The sequence below is a fragment of the Tachysurus fulvidraco genome, chromosome 3, assembly GCF_022655615.1.
Source record: "Tachysurus fulvidraco isolate hzauxx_2018 chromosome 3, HZAU_PFXX_2.0, whole genome shotgun sequence".
NCBI classification, from domain to species: Eukaryota; Metazoa; Chordata; class Actinopteri; order Siluriformes; family Bagridae; genus Tachysurus; species Tachysurus fulvidraco.
In genome coordinates, this window is record NC_062520.1 from 219020 (window position 1) to 244219 (window position 25200).

Sequence of the window (25200 nt, forward strand, 5' to 3'; positions counted from 1 at the left end):
AACGTATTGTTGAATTATCAAGCACACTTTCGTGTTTATGTGTTGAAAGAAAGATGAGGATGTCATTAAAAGAGCTGTCGTCATCAACACAGTAAAAGTAGACCATAGCACAAAGCAATAAAAACAAGGATAAAATCTCCTGGTTGAATGTTGAGTATTGTAGTGCTTAAAGTTTAAAAACGAATAACAAATGAGCAAAAACAATGCTTCCGAGTGGCAGAAAAAAACGTGGAGTGGACTCGAAGACGCTTCCTATTGAAATACATTAGATCGAAAGTCCGTGCTGAGTGACACGAAAAAAAGGAAAATTCGTCTCCACGAACACGAATCAAACAGATTACATTTCGTGACCTCTGTCACAAACTGCCGTGAGACTGGGTTGAATAGCACATTTAGGACAAAGGTAATTCTTTATTTGGTATTCAATAATTACCAAATAAAAATATCCTGATTAAGAACTACTTGCTAATTATGATAAATTAATAATGAACCATCCATCCATCCATTTTCTACCGCTTATCCGGGGCCGGGTCGCGGGGGCAGCAGTCTAAGCAGGGATGCCCAGACTTCCCTCTCCCCAGACACTTCCTCCAGCTCTTCCGGGGGAATACCGAGGCGTTCCCAGGCCAGCCGAGAGACATAGTCCCTCCAGCGTGTCCTAGGTCTTCCCCGTGGCCTCCTCCCGGTTGGACATGCCCGGAACACCTCCCCAGGGAGGCTTCCAGGAGGCATCCGAAACAGATGCCCGAGCCACCTCAGCTGACCCCTCTCAATGTGGAGGAGCAGCGGCTCTACTCTGAGCTCCTCCCGAGTGACTGAGCTCCTCACCCTATCTCTAAGGGTGCACCCAGCCACCCTGCGGAGGAAACTCATTTCGGCCGCCTGTATCCGGGATTTTGTCCTTTCGGTCATGACCCAAAGCTCATGACCATAGGTGAGGGTAGGAACGTAGATCGACCGGTAAATAGAGAGCTTCGCCTTGCGGCTCAGCTCTTTCTTCACCAAAACAGATCGGTATATCGACCGCATCACTGCAGAAGATACACCGATCCGCCTGTAGATCTCCCGCTCCATTCTTCCCTCACTCGTGAACAGGACCCCAAGATACTTAAACTCCTCCACTTTTCAATTCAATTCAATTCAATTCAAGTTTATTTGTATAGCGCTTTTTACAATAGACATTGTCTCAAAGCAGCTTTACAGAACATAAACATAAAGCAGAAGGTAGACATAATTAATGATAAAGGAAATAACGAATAAAAAAGAAATAAGTATTAACAGAATAAAAATCTAGATTATTATTAGGTGTATATAGTTCACAGTGTGTATGTATTTATTCCCCTATGAGCAAGTCTGAGATGACTCAGGCAGCAGTGGCAAGGAAAAACTCCCTTAAATTGGTAAAGGAAGAAACCTTGAGAGGAACCGGACTCAAGGGGGAACCCATCCTCATATGGGTGACACTGGGGGTGTGATTGTAATATACAGTCAAACAAATGGTGTATTGGTGTGAGGTTTAAAGACTTCTGATCTTCTGAGTACCACAGAGTCTAACTGGTGATGTCTCAGGATTCTTAGAGTCGGCCTCGGCTCAGTGGACGTCCAAAGGCTTCGTCCCACAGAGGACGATGGGAGCTGGTACAGTGTCTGGATGCCTCGGGATGGGTACAAAGAGAAAAGCAGTGGAAAGGGATTAACATATCTGCCGTTCATAAAAATGTGCTGGTCTGATGTACTGGTGCATGATATTATGGGATGTATTATGTGTACGCCTGACTGAAGAGATGAGTTTTTAATCTACATTTAAACTGGGAAAGTGTGTCTGAGCCCCGAACACTATCAGGAAGACTATTCCAAAGTTTGGGAGCTAAATAAGAAAACGCTCTACCACCTTTAGTAGACTTAGATATTCTGGGAACTAGCAGAAGTCCTGAGTTTTGTGATCTCAGAGAGCGTGAAGGATTGTAACGTGTTAGAAGACTAGTTAGATACATGGGAGCTAAGCCATTAAGAGCCTTGTACGTAAGTAGCAGCAGTTTGTAGTCAATTCTATACCTAACAGGTAGCCAGTGTAGAGATGATAAAATTGGGGTTATATGGTCATACTTTCTTGTCCTAGTGAGAACTCTGGCAGCTGCATTTTGGACTAACTGTAACCTATTTATTAAAGATGCAGGACAACCACCTAGTAATGCATTACAATAGTCCAGTCTAGAGGTCATGAACGCATGAACTAGCTTCTCAGCATCAGATACAGACAGGATGTTTCTCAGCTTGGCAATGTTTCTAAGGTGGAAGAAGGCTGTTTTGGTAGTATGGGCGATATGATTTTTAAAAGACAAGTTACTGTCTAGTATAACACCGAGGTCTTTCACTGTCGAGCTACTTGTAATAGTACATCCCTCTAAATGGGAGTTAAGTTGTGAGAGTTTATGTGCACTGGTTTTTGGACCTATGAGTAGTATTTCAGTCTTATCGGAGTTTAACAATAGAAAGTTGCAGCTCATCCAGTCTTTTATCTCTCTAAGGCACCGAGTTAACTTGGACACTGTGGCTATTTCATCTGGTTTTGATGAGATATATAACTGTGTGTCATCAGCATAACAATGGAAACTAATCCCATGTCTTCTAATAATGTTCCCTAATGGAAGCATGTATATAGAGAAAAGCAGAGGTCCTAGAACTGATCCTTGAGGGACCCCATAATTAACTGGTAGTAAACTGGAGGATTCACCATTTAATTCTACAAAATGGTATCGGTCAGACAGATAGGATCTAAACCAGCTTAAAGCCTGACCATGAATACCTGTGTAATATTGTAAGCGATCTAGAAGAGATCACTTGAGGCAGGATCTCTCCACCAACCTGAAGAGGGCAAGCCACCCTTTTCCGGCTGAGAACCATGGCCTCGGACTTGGAGGTGCTGATTCTCATCCCCGCCGCTTCACACTCGGCTGCAAACTGTCCCAGTGCATGCTGAAGGTCCTGATTTGAAGAAGCCAACAGGACAACATCATCTGCAAAAAGCAGAGACGAAATCCTGTGGTCCCCAAACCTGACTCCCTCCGGCCCCTGACTGCGCCTAGAAATCCTGTCCATATAAATAATGAACAGGACCGGTGACAAAGGGCAGCCCTGCCGGAGTCCAACATGCACCGGGAACACGTCTGACTTACTGCCGGCAATGCGAACCAAACTCCTGCTCCGGTCATATAGGGACCCTCCGGTCCCCCTTCTTAAACAGAGGGACCACCACCCCAGTCTGCCAGTCCAGAGGCACTGTCCCCAACCGCCACGCAATGTTGCAGAGGTGTGTCAGCCAAGACAGCCCCACAACATCCAGAGACTTAAGGTACTCAGGGCGGATCTCATCCACCCCCGGTGCCTTGCCACTGAGGAGCTTCTCAACTACCTCAGTGACCTCAGCTTGGGGGATCGACGAGTCCACAACCGAGCCCTCCTCCTCTGCTTCCTCAATGGAAGACATGTTGGTGGGGTTGAGGAGATCCTCGAAGTACTCCTTCCACCGTCCGAGGATGTCACCAGTCGAAGTCAGCAGATTCCCACTCCCACTGTAAACAGTGTGAGCAGGGCACTGCTTCCCCCTCCTGAGATGCCGGACGGTTTGCCAGAATTTCTTCGAGGCCAACCGATAGTCCTTCTCCATGGCCTCACCGAACTCCTCCCAGACCGGAGTTTTTGCCTCTGCAACCACCCGGGCTGAAGCTCGCTTGGCACTCTGGTAACTATCAGCTGCCTCCGGAGTCCCCCGAGCCAACCAGGCTCGATAGGACTCCTTCTTCAGCTTGACGGCATCCCTTACTTCCGGGGTCCACCACCGGGTTCGGGGATTGCCACCACGACAGGCACCGGAGACCTTACGGCCACAGCTCCGTGCGGCTGCATCGACAATGGAGGTGGAGAACATGGTCCACTCGGACTCAATGTCTCCAACCTCCCTCGGGATCTGGTTGAAGCTCTGCCGGAGGTGAGAGTTGAAGATCTCTCTGACAGGAGACTCTGCCAAACGTTCCCGGCGGACACTCACAGTACGTTTGGGTCTGCCAAGTCTGTCCAACTTCCTCCCCTGCCATCAGACCCAACTCACCACCAGGTGGTGATCAGTTGACAGCTCCGCCCCTCTCTTTACCCGAGTGTCCAAGACATACGGCCGGAGGTCAGATGAAACAACCACAAAGTCGATCATCGACTTCCGACCTAGGGTGTCCTGGTGCCATGTGTACTGATGGACACCCTTATGCTTGAACATGGTGTTTGTTATGGGCAAACTGTGACTAGCACAGAAGTCCAATAACAGAACACCACTCGGGTTCAGTTCGGGGGGGCCATTCCTCCCAATCACGCCCCTCCAGGTGTCACTGTCGCTGCCCACGTGAGTGTTGAAGTCCCCCAGTAGAACGACGGAGTCCCCAGTCGGGGCACTTTCTAGCACCCCTCCCAGAGACGCCAAGAAGGTCGGGTACTCTACACTGCCATTTGGCCCATAAGCACAAATAACAGTGAGAGACCTCTCCCCGACCCGAAGGTGCAGGGAAACGACCCTCTTGTTCACTGGGGTGAACTCCAACACATGGCTGCTGAGCTTGGGGGCTATGAGCAAGCCCACACCAGCCTGCCGCCTCTCACCGCGGGCAACTCCAGAGTAGTAGAGAGTCCAGCCTCTCTCGAGGAGTTGGGTTCCAGAGCCCAAGCTGTGCGTGCCATCTCTAGTCGGTGTCTCTCAACCTCCCGCACCAGCTCAGGCTCCTTTCCCCCCAGCGAGGTGACATTCCATGTTCCTAGAGTCAGATTCCGTGTCCGGAGATTGGGTCGCCGAGGCTCCCGCCTTCGACTGCCACCCAATCCACATTGCACCAGCCCCTTACGGTTTCTCCTGCAGGTGGTGGGCCCACAGGAGATCGGCCCCACGTCGCTCCTTCGGGCTGAGCCCGGCCGGGCCCCGTGGGGTAAGACCCGGCCACCAGGCGCTCGCATGCGAGCCCCAACCCCGGGCCTGGCTCCAGGGTGGGGCCCCGGTTGCGCCATACCGGGCGACGTCACGGACCTTGTTTTAATTTTCTTCATAAGGGTTTATGTTTAAAAGTAAACTATTGTCTTGCAATGATGGCTTCTTTTCAAATACAATTAGCATCGTTGTAATGTGTTAAGCACAAAACAACATCTTCCAGATTACAATGACTGATAGGTTAGAATATCACTAGGGCCTCAGAAATATATGACTGTACAGAATATGTCAGATATAAAATATATTAAATTACATGTGAAATCAATGTCAACCCCTCACAAATGACCCAAGCATTACCTTGTCAGCCCACAGAAATGACTAATGATCTGGACCATTATTTTAAAGCGAAAAACACATTAAAAATCTAAACAACTTAACACATTACTAATACTCAAGTGGAATGACAAGGTAACACTTGTTAGTGAGGGGTTAATGTGTTTTTCACTTTAAAATAATGGTCCAGATCTCTAGTAGTTCTAGTAATTAGTAATTATTGAATACCAAATAAAGAATTACCTTTGTCCTAAATGTGCTATTACTTACTGCTTAGTTCATCTTGCTTCCATATTAGTTAGTAGTATTAAGCTCAGTGTTAATGTTGTACTACCTACTACTTCCTGCATAGTCACTCATTACCAACAGGCCATTATTTTAAAGTGTTACTGATTTTGTATAAGTAATATTAATGTCAGAGTAATTTGACTTACAGGGACCCCTGATGACGCACTTACTAGAACGCCTCAGGTCAAGAATAAATGCATTTTTAGGTGGCCATCAGCTGGACTTGGACTATTTTCAGTATGTTATAAATCAAGAAGTGTTTATTTTGTCATCAGCCTCCACTATCTTTGATGTGCCAAATGATATTTTGGAGACCCTCATGGATCTACAACAAAAAATTCATGCAGCTCTTTCCCAAGAAGTGGCCCCAATTTTTACGAGGGAATGTGGTGGTGGACGAGGTCGACCTAAGTTTATTGTTTCTGAGGAAATGCTGTCTCGGCTCATTGAGATGTTTTCTGGAAAGGATGACACAGCTGGGGTGTATCGTCAGGAGGTCATATTTTGTTCAAAATCCATTGTCCTTAGTCCACATCGACACAAATCACAAGCTCATAAGGTATTGTCTTATATTTTAAGTACGATAGTGTAATGTAATGCAATATTACGTTTAACATGATTTTTCTTTGAAGGTACAACATCATCATATTCGGTGGGATAGATGGGTTCTCACGAAAGGTAAACATTTATTTTCAACCTAGTGGAATCTATCTATCTCTCTCTCTGTCTATTGTTTTAATGTATTAAATGATTTAATGCAGTGGTTCTCAAATCTCTCCATGAAGTACCCCTTGCCCTGCACATTTTGTATGTCTCCTCAATCAGACACTCCCAATTTACTTCTTGCAGTCTCTACTAAGGAGCTGATAAGTGGACTCAGGTGTGTTCGATGAGGGAGACATAAACAAGGTGCAGCGCAGAGGGACCTCCAGGACAGGTCTGTGAACCACTGATTTAATGTATTCCATTTATTCTTTTTTGTATAGATCATGTACTTGGAACCAGCAACAAACAACCGTTCAAACACTGCCTTATCATTCTTTCTCCAGTCTGTGCAACAGCATGGCTGGCCTTCAAGGTAGGAGGAAATTGTTTTTCTGCTTCTCACTTCCTTGCATTTAGTTAAAACCCTCATCCCTCCAGTCCCTCGTGTCACTTTAACCCAAAACTGAAGAGTTAGAAGGGTTTAAATGGGTGCAATAAAAAAATTAACAAAAGTGTCCCTCATGGGTTATTTTGACCTACATAGGAATGAATGGAATTTACAAGTTTTTTTCTTCTTCATATACAACATCTGAGATGATCCAGTAAAGATTTATACCTAAACAAAGGGCTGAGACTACAGAATATCCCCAATGCAGAAAACACTCATATAGATGGCATCAGAGACTCAGTGACTTAATTCCATGGTTAGTTGTTGGTTTTTGATAAAACAGGACCGAAAGTGTTTTTTTTTTGTTGTTTTGTTTTTTTGGCTAAATGTACAAAAACTGCTTATTTTCTTTAAAATATCCCAAATAAATGGTAAATATAATAAAAATCACCAAAAATTATATAAAAACGTATAAGATTTCTTGATTAAAAAGTGTTACTTGGAAAAAAGTAAATTTTAGCCCTCGAGTCATTTCACTTCTGTTATAGGTTCGGGAGGGACAGATGGACAATCAGAGGGACAATCATCCGTTACGGTCATTTTCATTTGTATTTATTTATTTTAAACATTATGGCAGTCAAGCAGATTTAACCTCTCCCTCTGCCCCTTCGTTTTAGGGTCCGGGGTGATGAAGGTGTGGAAAATGTGGCAATTGCAGAAACCATGTTTCATGTGAAAGGGATCGGAAGAGGAAGCTTCATTTCTGGGAAAAGCGTACATAATCAGAGGTAATAAGTTAGGATGTCAAACTTTTTGTTTAATTTATAATTGAGAATTTTTTTTATTCTCTAGAATCGAACGCCTGTGGCGAGACATCTGGCTCGGCGTAACTCACCTGTATTATGAAATACATCACAGCCTTGAGGTAGATGGCATGTTGGACGTGTCAGATTCCCTTCATGTGTTTTGTGCACATTATGTGTTCCTCCCACGTCTGAAGCGTGACCTCCACACGTTTTCTGAAGGCTGGGACAATCATCCGTTACGGTCTGAAAATGGGCTCACCCCTAACCAGATGTGGATAATGGGACACATGCACAACTCATCTGGTGATGATGAAGAGAATTTCCAGGTTTGTTTTTGTTGATGTTTCTATGTCTTTAGTCAAAATGTGCTTTTTGCATGATGCAGGAAGTAATTTTTTTTTTTTTCATTTTAGAATTTGGAACTGTTTGGAACAGACTGGGAAACGTTTGACAGCATTACAGAATATGATGTTGGAGTTCATGTTCCAGAAATTGACTGCCCACTCACTCCTGCACTGATGGAAACAGTAAAATCCATATTTAATCCTCTTGCAACATCTGACTGTTATGGCAGAGATATTTATATCTCTTTGGTTCAATATTTTGAAAGTCTTTAAAATACACAAACATGTGAAACCATTGTAAACATTTATTTTACAAATTGTGTACATACTTTGACAATTTCAACTAACACAGCAGCAATTTATAAATGAAAAACAGAACATTTAATGATTTTGTATTGTTTAACACAAACATTCTTTGGACAAATATTGTCAACGGAACAGTTTTAAACAATGACTCAATGAGAAGCTGAAAGTTGCAGTTTCAACATGCTTTCCCCATCAAATACATTTAAACATTGTCAAATGACTCTCCATATTTTATAGCTGTTTCCATTATGCTTTTAAATTCGTTCAGTGTTTTCAGGTGAGCTGTAGGAAATGTAATTGTGCGAGTACATGCACTTACAGTTGGAAAACACACAGTATGATTTGTGTCACAGTCGTGATTGAACTTCAGTGATGTTAAAGTCCTTCTGGTCACTGGGAAGAATAGGCTTATGCCTCTGGCCTGTCATCCACTGCATAACTTTACCAGCAGTCATTTGTTCAGCTTCACCTTCTGAAAAACAGGGGGGAACTTGCAGTGAAATGAAAACAAGATTAACAAAACTCAAAGTATGTTGTGTCATAATAATACATACCACAATCCTCAACTTCCTGTAGGAAATCCTGGAAAAAGTTCATTACATTTACTTCTTTGGTGTATTTCACAGAACCTTTGTCACTAAAGACAGTGTGGCAATTCTCCAGAATGAAGGCTGCATCCACCTTAAATAAAAGAGCATTTCTATTTGCAGGTCACATAACTGGCCTAATTGTAAAATCACCACAATGATTTACCCTGTCATCTTTTCCCGCTGGGACAAACAGTGGTAGACATAAGTCTGGATGCATTTCCATGACTTTCTGGAGATCGTAGAGCTGCAGGCCTTTTCGCAGCTGATCAATCATTGGAACAACTCTCATGGTGGAGTGTAAAACAATGGTTCTAGAGACAATTTGACAGTTTCATCAATATTTAAAACATTGTATATTTTTTAGAGTGTGAAACTTGATGCTTGCTGTTATTAACTGTAATATTACAAATGCAGATAAAAAAACATTTTGTACTCAGAGAATAAAAAGTAACCTGATGATGTTGCTTTTCATGTCAGCAGACACTTTTCCAGTGTATCCACAGCTTAAAATCTCATCAGTAAGTTCACTCATGTCATCTGTTGAGTTAACCTAAATACAGAGAAATAGAATATGGTCTTCTTGTAATCCCAAATTTACTTTTAAGACTTAAAAATGACTATATAAAACTTGCATATCTAGGTAATATTTTACCTTCTCAATGAGCAGGGAGAATTCCAAATCTGTTACATCACTGGTATGCACCTGTATACCGTCATAATCTCCAGAGCAAAGATATTGGAAACACCACTCACGCAAAAAACCCGGCGGTGGTCATCCTTGTGCTAGACTGACAGCCATAATTTCTCCTGCACTTCTAATACCACAGTGGATAAAACAAAATCTTAAAATCAACCAAAAATGTTTATCAATATGAAAAGTGTTGCATGATCAAATCTGCATACCTGAAGTAGTTACGATCCAAGCTGTTGAGACAATAGACTGGATTTTCCCTTTTTTAGCTACACCATCGATAAACAGTCTTGTTTCAATCTCTGCAATCATTTCTAGACCCACAACAAATACAATCGATTTAAAATCTGATCTGACAAAATGTCTGCTTGAAAATATAAAACATTTTAAAATAAACTAAATTAGCTGTACCTGTTAAGAACTCCTTGCTAAGAGCATCAGAGTCGACCCCTGCTTCGCCACAAAAGGTAACCATCGGTCAGGCTTTCGGTGAAGATTTCTTCTGGCACTGCCACTGCTGCATTCCTCTACTGAAGATGTCATTCCGAGAAATGCATATGGGAAAGGTGTTGTTTTGATCAACTTTCCTGCTGATCCAATTCAAAATCTCCCCAGAACTTTGTAATAAAAATAAACAAAAATGAAACATGAAATGTGCCAGCAAAGCAAAATAAACAGTTTCTTAATATACCATTTTTACCTTTGAAATGTATTTTTTGGGTCACTGAAGTGATCATATTCTGCAGTTCTGCACATAAGACAAAAACAAAAAGTAAAGATTTTAATATTTCAAATTGCTGGATAGGAACAATTGAAATGATTATTATTATATAAGTGACACTAAACTCTATTTTATAATTTACCGTAATCCACAGTTGGCTGCATGTATCTCAATAACATCACTGTCAAATGTTTTCTTGCACAGTGGGCACTCAGCAGTCTGATGTGACATTAAAATACGGAGTTAAATAATGCACAAACAATGTTTTGAAATCATACATATACCATAAACTGAAAATTAATATTATTTAATGCATAAATAGATCAATAAATCTCTCTCTCACCTTCTCTGTCCAGACTTCATTTATATTGGACTCACAGTTTTCAATATCTGGTGACTTCTCCAATTCCTGAAACCACAAAAATTCAGAGCTTATGAAAGATAAACAATAGATCAGTATGTCCCAAATATTTGGAGCAAAAAATAAATATATAAATAATCACACCTCTTTCCAAGGGTTAATAGAACTCGAATTATCTTCTTGTGGGGACTCTGGGGACGTTCCCATTGTCTGGAAATTAAACAAACAAACAATCAAATCTCATTAACCTTGTTTTTAGAGCTCATTGATGAATAAAATAAACACAGACTTACATCATCAGTTGATGAACACAGATCCACATGTTCCATCTTACAGTGTTTTATGTGTACTGGAAGGCACTGAAGAGGAACCATTTGGCTGCAGAGTGTACACTGGGCTTTGGGCATTTTTTCAAATTCCCTTGCATCAGGTGGTAATGGAGTTGTGTCCATTTGCTCTTGCAGAGGAACCACATACATTGTGCACTTTCCATTACTGCTCACGGTTTTCAACTGCTGTCCATTGTATCCGTCTGGGTCAGGAGGGACGACAGTCAATTTCCGCTGCCCACCTCCACCTACGATTCAAAATATATAACGAAATATATAAATAGACAATCCACCAAAAGTCTTCAATAGATAAAATCCATCCAATATCTATAAAATGTATGATTTCAATTCACATAAGTTTTAAGAGGTTAAAAAAAAAATCAAAACAATCCTACATACCTGAGCACTTGTGCAGCAACCATCCACCACAGATTTTTGCCAATTTCGGATATGCTTTAACAAGCACCTCTGTTAGCTTAATTATCAAAGGCAGAGTAAACAGAGTAAGGAAACTCACCCAACACAAAAAATAAAAGAAAAACACAAAGAACAAGAAAAATAACATTATCAATCTTACCTCTGAATGAGTCATATTTTCGGTTATAGTTAATGATCTTCTCCCAAGTCCTGCAAGTGTAAGCTCTAATTCTGTCTCTCCTTTTGGCGTTTTTTTCATATTGTTGGTCAAGAAGGAAAAAAGCTATCAAAAAGCTTTTCTCTGGCCGTTTATATGGTCCAAAACGCCTTTTACCCCTTACTTCCTTCTTGAAAAATCCAGGAAATGACCTAAAAAGGATTTCATTTTTACTTTTAAGCCAGTTCAGAACATTGAGAACACTCACATGCACACTTATATATGTGATGTAATGTTTTTTCATACTGTAAAAACTATATTCCACCAGTGTACACACACACACACACACACACACACACACACACACACACACACACACACACACACACACACACACACACCTAGCCATTTCCTGCTGCACTGACTGCCCATTTGACTTGGGCCTTCTTGCTGACTGTCCACTGACATTGGACTGGTTCCCCATTTTCTGTTGACATCGACAACATCGACACCAGATTCTGGGCTGAGTGCAAGATTTCACCTAGAACCTGATAACCTGGAACCTGATAAACAATAAAATATGACTTTAACAATTAAGCAGTGAACGCTTATATTACATGACCTGTGTATTCCAGTGCATGTACACAGCTGTTAGTAAGTTAACACTTAAAATTGCTAATTCTTTTATGTAGGCCTATCTCATCACGCTACAGACTGCAGTGATGACCTCCTAAACAGCTGTATTCTTTAAGCACCTAATGTAACCTTACTCTGAGAGCTAATCTTACTTACTATAGTTAACCTGTCTCTGTAATATTACTCCTCTCTGTTATTAGTGATAACTAACCCTTAAACATGTCCGAATTTGGAAGGAAAAAACAACTTACCTGCGACGATGAGTTAGCGCTTGGCTGCTGCTCTTCCATTTTGGCGCCAGTGGTTTAATTGAGGCGGGGCCCATGCGCACTGCGTGGAATCGATTCCTCTTCCCTCGGATAGTAATGCCTGTGAACGTGATGACGTATTTTTGACAGTTGTTTCGCAGCAGACCGTTTTCGTGTGTAAAAAAGAGGTGTTGTGAAAACAAGCGTTGTGTGTGTAAACTGTCGTAGTCGTACATTTTGGAGTTGTATTTGAAAAACACACAAAATCTCGTATCTGTAAACTGTCGTGGCCGTAGGTTTTGGGATCCAACTCCGCAAAAAACATAATTACGTACAATAGTTTTAAATTACGCACAACTAACTTAAAATTTACACACAATGCTTTGAATTACGTACGATTATTTTTGACAGTGTTTTTATTCCATACATGTCGTAGGTCGAAGGTTGCTCTGGACGATAAAGGTGAGGTAAGTGTAATAAAAATTACTTTAATCATTTCGTATACAACGATATACGAATTTAAACTAATGTTAATGAAATAGTTAAGTGCAGTAACTGGAACCTTGCTCAAGGGCACCTCAGTCGTGGCCGGCCCGAGACTCGAACCCACAACCTTAGGATTAAGGGTCAGACTCTCTAACCATTAGGCCACGACTTGCCCATAACTGGAACACACAATTCCAAATGAAGCCTTGAACTTCATAATCAGGTGCATCCAATCATGAGAAAAGGTATTTAAGGTGGCCAATTGCAAGTTGTTGTTCTTTTTGACTCTCCTCTGAAGAGTGACAACACGGAGGCCTTAAAACAACTCTCAAATGACCTGAAAACAAAGTAAGATTGTTCAACATTATGGTTTGGGGAAGGCTACAAAAATAAGGGCGTCTGCTAAATAAGGGTATCTGCTAAATGCTGTAAATGTAAAATGGAGGACTACAGTTCTGTAAGTGTTTCTGTATTTGTTTACAGTTCAGTGGGAATTATACACGGTGTGAAATCAGTAGACGGTATGTCCGGGCGCGCGAGAGGAAAATCACGTGGCAGAGAGACTGGGGCATTTATACCGTTTTAAACTAATATTGATTGTTAAAGTTTCTGTTTCTGGGTGTGCATCAGGAAAAGTGCTTTAGACAAACACAAGCTTTTAATTTAATATGTATTTATATTTTTTTTGTTATTTTTTTGTACAGATTTGTAAACTGTACCCTCAGGTTTTGTAATCCGTACCAACAAATTCATAAACCGTGCGCACGCTTTCGCAATCCGTACCCATGGTTTTGCAGACGGTACTCACTGATTTGTAGCCCGTCCCTCATTTTAGACACCTGAAGTCCACAAGCAGGACAACAGCTCCACAAACAACGTGTTTAAACTTCATTTTTTTAAAATATGATAGAGGGTTGGATGACCGTACTGTTCAAGAGAAGGTAAAAACCAATACAATACAAATAATGCACAGATTCCTTGGCTTAATACAATTGTATAAAGTTATTTAATAATAACAAATTAACCAAATAAGTCTTTAAATAATGATATAAAATTGCAGAACTATGTAAAATTGCATGCTACTTTTAAATGCACGAATGAAAGTATCAACTGATTAAAATATTATTTCTTAAAATATCTTATCTCCGCAGGCATTGTGACGCTCCGGGAGCTTGTGCAGATCGCGGGAGCTGACCTGTCGAAGGTGGAGGACCTGGCAGCGTGTATGGGAATGTGGTCCCTGCGTGTTGTCTGTCAGCTCTTACAGCGCTGAGGGACTATCAGTATACAGAGACCGGTCCTGCAGAGGAGGAACCCTTTCCCCAGCTGAACATCGCTCCTGACCTCGACGGGCGTGAAGGTCCTCTCCTGGAGTGCCGGGGCAAGGCGGAGATGGACTTTGGGACAGTGTCGGGGGAAGCTGCTCTACAGAGCCAGTGTTAGGGTTTTAAATAAGAATAAACCGAGTGTGAGGGTCGACACCCCATGGAGAAATGTACTTGGTTTTAATGCTGATATTAAACCAGACTGGAGACACTGTACAAACCACCGTTAACCAAAAGAGCTGCCGACCTCCAGTGGAGGATTTTACACTGTATTCTCTCTGTGAACTCGTTTACCTCCGTATTAAACCCTGATGTTACACACGACTGTCCTTTCTGTTCACAGAGACAAACTGTTCATGCTTTTATTTACTGCTCCAGGTTACAGTCTTTCTTTGTGTTTTTACGGAGCTGCTTAAGGTCTTTTAATGTTGATTTTACTTTTCAGTGTTTTATTCTTGGTTTTAAATACATCAGGCTCAGGTGCCAACTGATCAATTTTATCTTTGGTCAGGCAAATATGTGATTTGTAATGACAAAGTTCCACAGTCATAATGACACACAATCATAACAAACAGACTGTAGGATTACAATTAAAAACAGGTATTAAAATAATATCTACAGCATTTTAAATGGATATATATATATATATATATTAGATGTATTTCTAAAATCTAACTAAAAAACTAACTAACTTACTCTTAACATCTGATGATCAAATTTGTGAGGTTTAAATGTATTCAGTTTTAAATACAGGAGAGATGATCAGTGGTGCTGCATTTTTACCTCCTTTATTTAAACAAGGACTGAAGTATGGATAGAGTTCCTCAGTGAAAGTCTGACCAGTGAAAGAGTAGATATGAGATCTGGACTTCACATCATAAAATGAGACCAGACCCTCCTCATAATCCACAAACACCCCCACAACCTCCACCTTCTCTCTCAGTGTGAGGTGGACAAAGGGATGTTCACAAGCCTTATACTCATTCTCATTCCTCAGTACCACAGTCCAGAATCCATCCTGAGGAGACAGTATAATCTTCCCCTTCCTGTTAATGTTCTCGCTCATGACTCCTAATGACCAGCCAGTTTTCCCTCTGACCTGCACCTCATAATAAATTCTCCCTGAGGAGAAACTCTTATTTCCCAGAACACTGATACATGGATTAAACCTCTGTGGTGCATCAGGGAGTTTCTGTTGTTTGTCTCCATGTGTCACTTGTTTTCCATCAGCAGACAGGATGAGATCAGGATGAGCTGTATCAGGATCCAGGGTCACATCCACTGAGAGAAACACACAGTGTGTGATGAGTAAACATGTAAAAAATATTACATCATCATCCAGTGGTTCAGGTTCATTATTGATTTTTTAAAAACATTGTAGAAGATTTTTTACATTTTATTTCATTAAAATTTCTAAAATACAGTTTATAATAGGAGTCTGTTACAGATAAGAAATATAAAAAGGTTCCTTCTGAAATTTTAGTGATTAATTTGTGTTTGTAATTTTTGTTTTTCAGGAAATACACAGAAAGGGTCACAGAACATGAGAGAAAAACATTTGAGGTAAAAATGCTGAGTGTCTCTAGTGATAAATATCTGGTACGTTTTACATTTAGAAATAAAACATGGGACTCTCAAGTGATTGAGAGAAACTGTGTGTTTTTCTATTCTTTCTTAACTCTATGATTATAAATCTTTCAGCATTCTTTGTCCAGCAAAACAACAACATTCTCCTCTGATAGACAAAGAGTTTTATACTCATCACTTTTCCACATACACGGTGTAACAAATCATTCCGAATCATTCATTATTTCCACACAATGTTTTACTCACATCAAGAATCTTTCATTTCTACAAGTGAAGCTGAATTCAATCCGATCATGAAGCTGAACAGTGAAGGGGAAAGAACAGTTACTCCAAGTTGTGGAATTTGGACTCAAACCTTTGGGGGTTTATTTAATGTCAGGACACAAAACAGTATTATTAATATTAACATTATTATTAACATTAACATTATTATTAACATTAACATTATTATTTTCAAAATCTGAATTATAAAATACGAATCTCTGAACATCTAAAAAATGTAAATTAAATCTTAAATCTAAATTTTACCTCCTGCACACGGATTCACATAACTTCTCATTACATAAGGACATTTTGATATGAAAAGTAAAATTAAAAGTATGCAGTGTAACGTTTACGTCCAGTTAGCTGTCATCAACAACAATGTCTCTGCACTAGAGCTTCTACCTGTTACTTTATAAAAAAATAATTTTTTAACTCTGCTTGAGAGACATTACCACCAAGGTGTTGCTCACCAAGGTCGTCACCTCACTGAGGGAGCGCTGCGATCTGCTGGTGTTTGGGTAATTGGTGGCAGGAAACTAGTCTCAAGTGTAATCTATCAGTGTGTCACCTGTCGTAGACTTAGAGGAAAACCTGTTGAACAAAAAACGGCCAATCTCCCAGAAGATCAACTCAACATGGAGCCCCCGTCCACTAGGGTAGGCTTAGATGTTTTTGGGCCCTGGAGTGTAGTCACTCGCAAGACTAGGGGTGGGGCCGCAGAAAGCAAACGCTGGGCAGTTTTATTTAGTTGCTTAGGGACTCGTGCAGTTCACATAGAAGTAATTGAAACTATGTCCACCTCATGCTTTATTAATTTATTAATGCACTGAGAAGGTTTTTCACAGTTAGAGGCCCTTCCAAAGATCTCAGATCAGACCGCGGCACTAACTTTATTGGAGCCTGTAAGGAGCTAAAGATCAGTATAGATCACCCAGAGATCCAAGACTACAAAGGCTGTACATGGACATTCAACATGCCTCACTCATAACATATGGGTGGATCATGGAAAAGAATGATTGGCATCGCCCGCCGCATTCTAGACGCAATGTTACTACAGTCAGGTCCAACTCGTCTTATATTTACACTTTACACATTACACATAAGATTCCATGCCTGTATATCTTGAGTGACAGGTGTCTTGTCCAATGATCGGTAAGTTTCCATTCGCAAACTATACCTACCTTTTCCATTGGTTGTCTGAATTGTCGTTGTGTTTTTTGATTTGTTAATTTGTTTTCGGATTTGTTAATGTGTTTTGCACTTCTCGGCCACCGTATTTAATGGATTGTTTGCATTAATATTTAGTTTGTGCTACAACTCTGGTAATAAGAATAGTGACATTTCACTGCTTTTGGTTGCCGTTATAGATAAACGCCCCCAGCTCTGACTGCGCGTGCACGCTGCGCGTACCTGTGCTTCTCCGTACAGCATGCGGAGCGTAATACAATCTAGGAGCAGTGATACACCAAACCTCCCTTATTACAGTCACACACATTTCTGCTGACTTTATTTTGTAGTAACGAGTAACGAAGATGTTTAGTGGGAATATAACGGAGTAAAAGTTTACATTTTATCTCGGAAATGTAGTGGAGTAAAAGTGAAAGTTGTCATAAATTTAAATAGTAAAGTACAGATACGTGACATTTCTACTTAAGTACAGTAACGAAGTGTTTTTACTCCGTTACATTACAACACTGCTTGTCATAAATATAAAGTTAAGTAGTTAAAGATGTTTGACAGTAAATTAATTAATCCAGAGATGCACTCACTCTCACTCACTAATTTCCTACCGCTTATCCGAACTTCTCGGGTCACGGGGAGCCTGTGCCTATCTCAGGCGTCATTGGGCATCAAGGCAGGATACACCCTGGATGGAGTGCCAACCCATCGCAGGGCACACACACCTCTCATTCACACACTATGGACAATTTTCCAGAGATGCCAATCAACCTACCATGCATGTCTTTGGACCGGGGAAGGAAACCGGAGCACCCGAAGAAAACCCCCGAGGCACGGGGAGAACACGCAAACTCCACACACACAAGGCGGAGGCGTGAATCGAACCCCGACCCTGGAGGTGTGAGGCAAACGTGCTAACCACTAAGCCACCGTCCAGAGATGCAAATATTGCTAAAATCAAACGTAAAGTGCAAAGACTTAGCATTAGTTAGCACCGTATGCTAGCGGTCATTTGTTATGCTAATTAAGGTGATTTGGATTTCGTGTATACAAGCCATTACCTAAAACTAAGAACATAGTTACAGTTTCACAAAGAAAAATATTAATGTTAAAGTTAATTGAGACAAGATTCATGAAAGCTATTGAAGGATTAAAAGCCATGAACCAACATCTCACTTGTTCACTATCTGTCTAACTGGATAGAGAAGTTACACATCTGGTGAGGACAGAACAATGGGAGAAACACATTTAAGGAAAAATCTTGATGGACAAAATAGTTCAGTAATTATCTCTATACAGAAAACTGTCTGTAGTTTAGGTCTGAAAAAAAACCCCCCACTGATTTTCTACACGTTTTCTTTAACTGGTACAAAAATATTTTATCAAAGACACTTGTTTAGGGTGTCAGTTAGTGTTAGTGTAAAAATATATTTTTGTAGAATACATTCATCACTTTTATGTTGTAACAGACAAGGTGTTACCGGTTTCTTTTATGGTGTTATTTTGTTCCTTTTATGTTTGTTGATTTCTTAGTGGTAGCTGCAAGCAGGGTTGTAGTACCTCTGGGAGCAGCTTGGGGGCACTAGTGCCGGGAGGTAACCAGCATATAAGCTGAGCTACCATAGAAGCAAATTTGTTTAGTAGAGGGAAGCCTCATGGTTTCCAATCAAGCTACCTTTGTTGTTAAAGTCCTAAATGAGAACTCTGAGTTTCTGCTCAATTGTAAGTATGCTCTGCTCAAATGGTAATCTATTTATTCCTCCTGTTTTGTTGTTAAAGGAGATACTAATATTAGTTGTTTGTTTTCTTTCTAGAAAGGATTTTGATTACTTTTCTTGTCTTGGGTCACAATTGTCTCTTTCACTACGGATCAGGGGATTAAAAATATTGCATCGCACTCAAATAACCGTTTGGATTTCAAGCTCATCTCATCCCACAAACATTATCACTTATCAGAAAAACTGAATATGGACTCATTGACTTGGAGGGAAAAGGAGGAGGGGGCCAACGCTTGCTTTTGGGTTTGTTCATTGTCTGGGGTTGCGGGTATGTGGGCTTTTTGTAAATGTTCATTTGTAAAAGTTCATTTGTTTTATGAAGGTGTATCAGTACAGGTCAAATTTCTGAACCCCTCAGAGTAACATCTAAATCAAAGGAGGTGTTACAATGTTCAAGTTTATCTGTAAATGACAGAAACACTGCATGGTGTAAAAACTCTTTTCTAACTGCATGACTTTAAAACTCTCACCTTTTGGACTGCATAAAGATTACATTTACCACTGATAGTCAAAGAAAGCCATCTTTTATCATGCAGTTAAAAAAGGTATAAAGTGAAAGGTAAGAAGATTATCAGTAGTGATGGGAAGTTCAGTTCTTTTGGACAGTTCGATTTAATGAACCAGTTCAATAATCCAGTTCACCGGTTCTTTTACGTACTCACGTAATAACGTCATACATCCATCCATCCAACTTCTACCGCTTATCCGGGGCCGGGTCACGGGGGCAGCAGACTAAGCAGGGATGCCCAGACTTCCCTCTCCCCAGACACTTCCTCCAGCTCTTCCGGGGGAATACAGAGGCGTTCCCAGGCCAGCCGAGAGACATAGTCCCTCCAGCGTGTCCTAAGTCTTCCCCGGGGCCTCCTCCCGATTGGACATGCCCGGAACACCTCCCCAGGGAGGCGTCCAGGAGGCATCCGAAACAGATGCCCGAGCCACCTCAGCTGACCCCTCTCAATGTGGAGGAGCAGTGGCTCTACTCTGAGCTCCTCCCAAGTGACTGAGCTCCTCCCCCTATCTCCAAGGGTGCGCCCAGCCACCCTGCGGAGGAAACTCATTTCGGTCCCTATATCCGGGATCTCGTCCTTTCGGTCATGACCCAAAGCTCATGACCATAGGTGAGGGTAGGAACGTAGATCGACCGGTAAATAGAGAGCTTCGCCTTGTGGTTCAGCTCTTTCTTCACCAAGGTATATCAACCACATCACTGCAGAAGATGCACCAATCCGCCTGTCAATCTCCCGCTCCATCCTTCCCTCACTCGTGAACGAGACCCCAAGATACTTAAACTCCTCCACTTGAGGCAGGAACTCTCCACCAACCTGAAGGGGGCAACCGTGAGAGACCTATCCCCGACCCGATGGCGCAGGGAAACGACCCTCTCGTTCAAGAACCATGTGTTGAACTCCAACACATGGTTGCTGAGCTGGGGGGCTATGTGCAAGCCCACACTAGCCCGCCGCCTCTCACCATGGGCAACTCCAGAGTAGTAGAGAGTCCAGCCTCTCTCAAGGAGTTGGATTCCAGAGCCCAAGCTGTGTGTGGAGGTGAGCCCAACTATATCTAGTCGGTATCTCTCAACCTCCCGCACCAGCTCAGGCTCCCCCCCCCACACCCCCCCAGCGAGGTGACATTCCATGTCCCTAGTGCCAGATTCCGTGTCTGGGGATTGGGTCGCCGAGGCCCCCGCCTTCGACTGCCACCCAATCCACATTGCACCGGCCCCTTACGGTTTCTCCTGCAGGTGGTTCACAATGACGTAATGACGCAAATTCCATTATCCCGCTGCCGGCAGATATTAATACAATCAATTTAAAACATTCGAAAAGTTCTTTTGTAATCATAACTTTAGTTGAATACGTTTCTTACATTTAAGTTTTGCAACTAAAACATGCAGTACAGGCATTGATGTACAAACATGGGTGTTTTTATGTGTCTTAAAGATATAAAGTTAATAAACTAATCTTCATCAACTTACAAAAAGCGGCATATAAAAATACAGACTAACCTGCACAATAGTCAATAATAAAATTAACTGACAGATATTGAGTGACATATATATAGATTTTTTTTTTTTATAAAAATGTTTGATAGCCTATGACTAGTTACTACTGGATCGCTGTATCGGTTCAGTGTACTGATGATTCGCTGTATCGGTTCAGTGTACTGATGATTCGCTGTATCGGTTCAGTGTACTGATGATTCGCTGTATCGGTTCAGTGTACTGGTGATTCGCTGTATCGGTTCAGTAATTCACGCATGCGCAGTATCAACAGCTCGCGCTCACAGTTCTCTCAGCACAACATGTCTCAGTTCAGTGTACAGGAGTTACATATAACTCCGGGATATTAGTTTATTTAGAGTCGGACAGACTGTCAGACGACCGAAAGTGTGTAACTTTAGTAACTTGTGGATCAGCGCTGACTCAAGACGCAAACTGTTTAGAACGAATCAGTCCGATTTGGTGAACCGGTTCATCCAGTTCACTAAAAAGAACCGGTTCAAAAGAACGATTCGTTCACAAACCGGCCATCATTAATGATCAGTGTTTCTAAAGTAGTAAAGGGTTTAAGGGCTTTAGTGCATGGCAGTAATAAGGAGCTATAGTGAGGAGGATAATGAGACACTTTAATACTCCTTGTATCTGGAGAGATCTACAGATGATGATAAGTCTGGTGATGCAGTGGTGTGATGCTGATATGTACATTTTAATGAGAGGAAATCAGAAAGCTCACTGTACCTGCATACTGCTGAATCCTCTTCAGTTCTGTGGAAACTAATTACAACAAAACATCACGTCATTAGATTTCAGATAAATTATTGGTATTTAATATTTAGATTTTGCAAAACATATATACCTAAAACATCTACTTTAGTCTATTATTAGAGACTTTTTTTATCTAAAGTACAAAATAATGTCTCACCTGTTTCCTTTAACTTGTCATTGAGTGATTTAGTGAGTTTCTCATTCAGAGTGTGCTGAAGCTGAGACAGAGCTGTCCTCACAGTGTCCCCACTCACATCAGTGTTAATGCTGATCTCAGTCCAGTTCTTGGTGTGTGGAGGGCTGCACATGGAGGAGTAAATCTACAGTAGAGCAGGAGAGAGGAGAAATCCCTCAGCATGGTGAGTGTTGTTCTGTGATGTTCTGCATTGTCAGTGAGCAGAGAGAGGAACACTGACCTGTAGGACGTGGAGATGCTCCTCAGTGTGTGAGAGCTGCTCCAGCTCAGTGTCTCTTCTCTTTAGCACACTGATTTCCTGCTCCAGCTCTTTAATGAGTCCTTCAGCCTGCCTCTCTGCTGCTTTCTGCTTCTCCTCCATCATCTCCAGCAGCTCAGCCTGACTTCTCTCAGTGGAGCGAATCAGAGCAGTGAAGACTTCAACAATGTCTGCTTTCTCTTTCTCTGTGCTTCTCTAAAGGAGGAACACATTTTCACTTCCATCAGAAAACACTGATAGTGAACTTTGTTCATTTCTACAAATAAGAATAAAACTACTGAATGTATCAGATATAAACTCATGTCATGTTTGTACACACTTTGCTTTGCTCTACTGAGTGTTGGATCTCTCTTATCTTCTTCAGTCGGTCCTGAACTGTCTCATGTTTCTGGCATATGTAGGCCTCCAGGTTCTCCACAGGGTTTATTAGTTTGTGTTTCTTAACTTTTGGAACATGATAATGTGGCTCTAAATGAATTTTACAGAAACTCAGTCCACAATCCAGACAGGATTTTAGGGCCTTCAGCTTCTCTCCACTGCAGGCATCACAAAGAACCTCAGGTTTGTCAGAACCACTTTTCTTCTTGAAGTAATCTGCAACCTCTCTCAGTGTTGTATTAATCTTCAGTTCAGGTCTCTTGGTGAATTTCTTGTTACATAATGGACAGCGACAGTGTTGACTCATGTCCCAGCACTGTGTAAGGCAGCTCTTACAGAAGTTGTGTCCACATGGAGTGGTGACTGGATCAGTGAGCACATCCACACAGATCGGACACAGCAGCAGATCTTTAGACAGGAGACTGCTGGAGTCATGAGACACTAGAAAAGAAAATGTTACACGTTGTTGATAAATGGTGTAAATAGATTAAACTGCATCTGTAGTTTAGGTGTGAAAATCACAGACCAGAATGTCTACAAGTTTTCCTAAACTTATTCTTATTCTTTCTGTTGTTGGAATTGACATCTAGGTAACAGGAAGTTTTTCTTTTGGTTGTAAGTTAATATTCTTTACACTTTTTCATTCTTTGTTGAGTTCTATTGTTACTTTGGAAAGGGGTTAGTGGGGAAGGGGTGCCATTTCTTTTGGATCTTGTTTTCTCCTGTTTATGTTAGTAATGGAGTTTGTGTATTGTGTATTGTGTTGTAATCTTTGTTTTTTATTTACTTTTGTAGCTTTAGTTTCTCCCTAAATGAGTTAGATGGGTTCTGCTTATTGTTTTGTCCTGATCCCCCTCTTGGAGTCTTCAAACCCTCCTGCACTTCATGTTTGGGAATAAACGAGCTTTGTTCATTTTGACTTGGTTGTATAGTCACGTTCTTTTTTGTGACAGGATTTAGGAAAACGTTATACATTCTGAAGTTATTTAGTGTTGCAAGGTTTTGTTAAATGAAGTTTGTAATAATCATTATCAATATTCAAGATGAATATTATATAGAACACATTATTGTGATGTAATATTTTACTATGAAAGCTGTCTGACCTTCTGTGCATGTGACTAGGAGTTATTTGTGACTATAAACTGTTATTACCAGAGAGAATTTGTGTACAATATTAGAGAGTCAGAAGGAGCTGGAGACGTGATGGTGAGACTCAGGCTCATAAACAACTTAAGCAGACCTTGGCCAATAAACCTGATTCTGATTCATTTTTCTGCCTTTCAGTGTCAGTGAAATCAATTAATATACAAATATTAAAATAGCAAACAAAACATTTCACTCTTATATCTATGTAAATAAATACAAACTATAAAGAAAGAAATAAAACAATAATAAATAATATAATTCTAATGAGGTGTACATTTCATTACATATTTAATTACTGAATTATAACTAAAGTAATATAAATCCTCCATAGTTACAGCATCAGTGTAAAAAAAAGTCTTTCTAAGACGTTTGTGTATTATAACACAGCTTCATTAAAACCTACAGAAAACTAATCCTGAATAAACTGTATAACTTACATAATTCTGGTTCTTCCATGTTCCCCCTTCTTCTGCCTTCTGTTGGTGATGAAGATTCAGACATTTACTTCCTCCTGTTTTTAACCTTTACAGTAAGAAATCACACCATTCAGTCCACACATGTAACAGTATGAGGTTTTACTGATTAGTCTGTTTAACTCACTTATGTCTGTCTGCAGTGTTAAACCTAATGAATGTCACTAAAGCATTTAGTCTGTGATTTAAAACACATGTAAACATCGTCATCATCATGAGATTGTAATAAACACAGAATTTTACTGCTCTTTCTCTCAGCTTTCAGCTCAATAACTGTATCATTCACAGTTTCTCACATCCAGATAAGTTTGTAAGTGTTTAAGTTTGTGTCCGAGTTTCACCCAGAGCTTACCACAGTCTGTATTGTCCTGTCCTGTGTAGTATAATGTTATGTTCAAGTTCTCTGTGTGTGTCAACACCTTTGGCCAATAAATCTGATTCTGATTCTGATTCATTTTTCTGCCTTTCAGTGTCAGTGAAATAAATTAATATACAATATTAAAATAGCAAACAAAACATTTCACTTTTATATATCTATGTAAATAAATACAAACTATAAGGTGTAGCTGACCCCATCCTAATGACGACCCAAACTTTACTGATGGTCTTAATGAAGTTTTATTGATCCTTGATAACTCCAACAGACCACAGTAAGAGTTTATGCCCTTTAGGGGGGTGGTAACAAATATATAAAACTTTACAGCTGAGAACCGTAGTGTTGTGATGCTTTACACAACCGTGACTGTGACTGCAATGGATGCTGCCGCTTTTCAAAATAAGAGTCCCGCATTTATATCAAAATTTAACATTTTATATATATATATATTTATATATATATATATATATATATACGTATATATATATATATACGTATATATATATATATACGTATATATATATATATATACGTATATATATATTTATATATATATATGTTATTTAAACAAATTAAATTTATAATAAAGAAAATATTCAAATACATCTGCTACACTCCCACCAAATTATAAATGTCTCCCTCTTACCTGTCGCCCCCCCCATTTTCATGATTTTCGCCTAGATGACATACCCACCTAAAA

General features: G+C 40.6%; 3 protein-coding genes across 5 annotated transcripts in view; 2 read left to right on the plus strand and 1 right to left on the minus strand.

Moving 5' to 3' along the window:
• LOC113637319 (sodium/potassium/calcium exchanger 1-like) overlaps positions 1-25200 on the plus strand; it is a 319664-nt gene that overhangs the window by 199264 nt on the left and 95200 nt on the right. The window lies entirely within an intron of this gene.
• On the plus strand, positions 5059-14598 carry zgc:174680 (uncharacterized protein LOC100136843 homolog). Of its 2 annotated transcripts, XM_047811816.1 has the most exons (8): positions 5059-6146; positions 6220-6265; positions 6574-6665; positions 7229-7275; positions 7358-7468; positions 7533-7812; positions 7900-8013; positions 13924-14598. In XM_047811816.1, exons 1-8 carry the CDS (start codon positions 5745-5747, stop codon positions 13930-13932), a joined length of 1101 nt encoding a protein of 366 aa, XP_047667772.1. In that variant the 5' UTR covers positions 5059-5744; the 3' UTR covers positions 13933-14598. The 2 variants fall into 2 exon arrangements, with proteins under 2 accessions (XP_047667772.1, XP_047667771.1); XM_047811815.1 differs by lacking the exon at positions 13924-14598 and having other exon boundaries at positions 5062-6146; positions 7900-9182.
• LOC113634022 (zinc-binding protein A33-like) lies at positions 14617-24606 on the minus strand. 2 transcript variants are annotated; one of them, XM_047811814.1, is made up of 7 exons: positions 24477-24606; positions 24089-24173; positions 22447-22946; positions 22089-22322; positions 21830-21992; positions 21646-21672; positions 14617-15378 (listed from the first exon to the last, which is right to left on the minus strand). In XM_047811814.1, the coding sequence occupies exons 2-7, from the start codon at positions 24150-24152 to the stop codon at positions 14825-14827; spliced, it is 1542 nt and encodes a 513-aa protein (XP_047667770.1). In that variant the 5' UTR covers positions 24153-24173; positions 24477-24606; the 3' UTR covers positions 14617-14824. The 2 variants fall into 2 exon arrangements, with proteins under 2 accessions (XP_047667770.1, XP_047667769.1); XM_047811813.1 differs by having other exon boundaries at positions 21646-21681.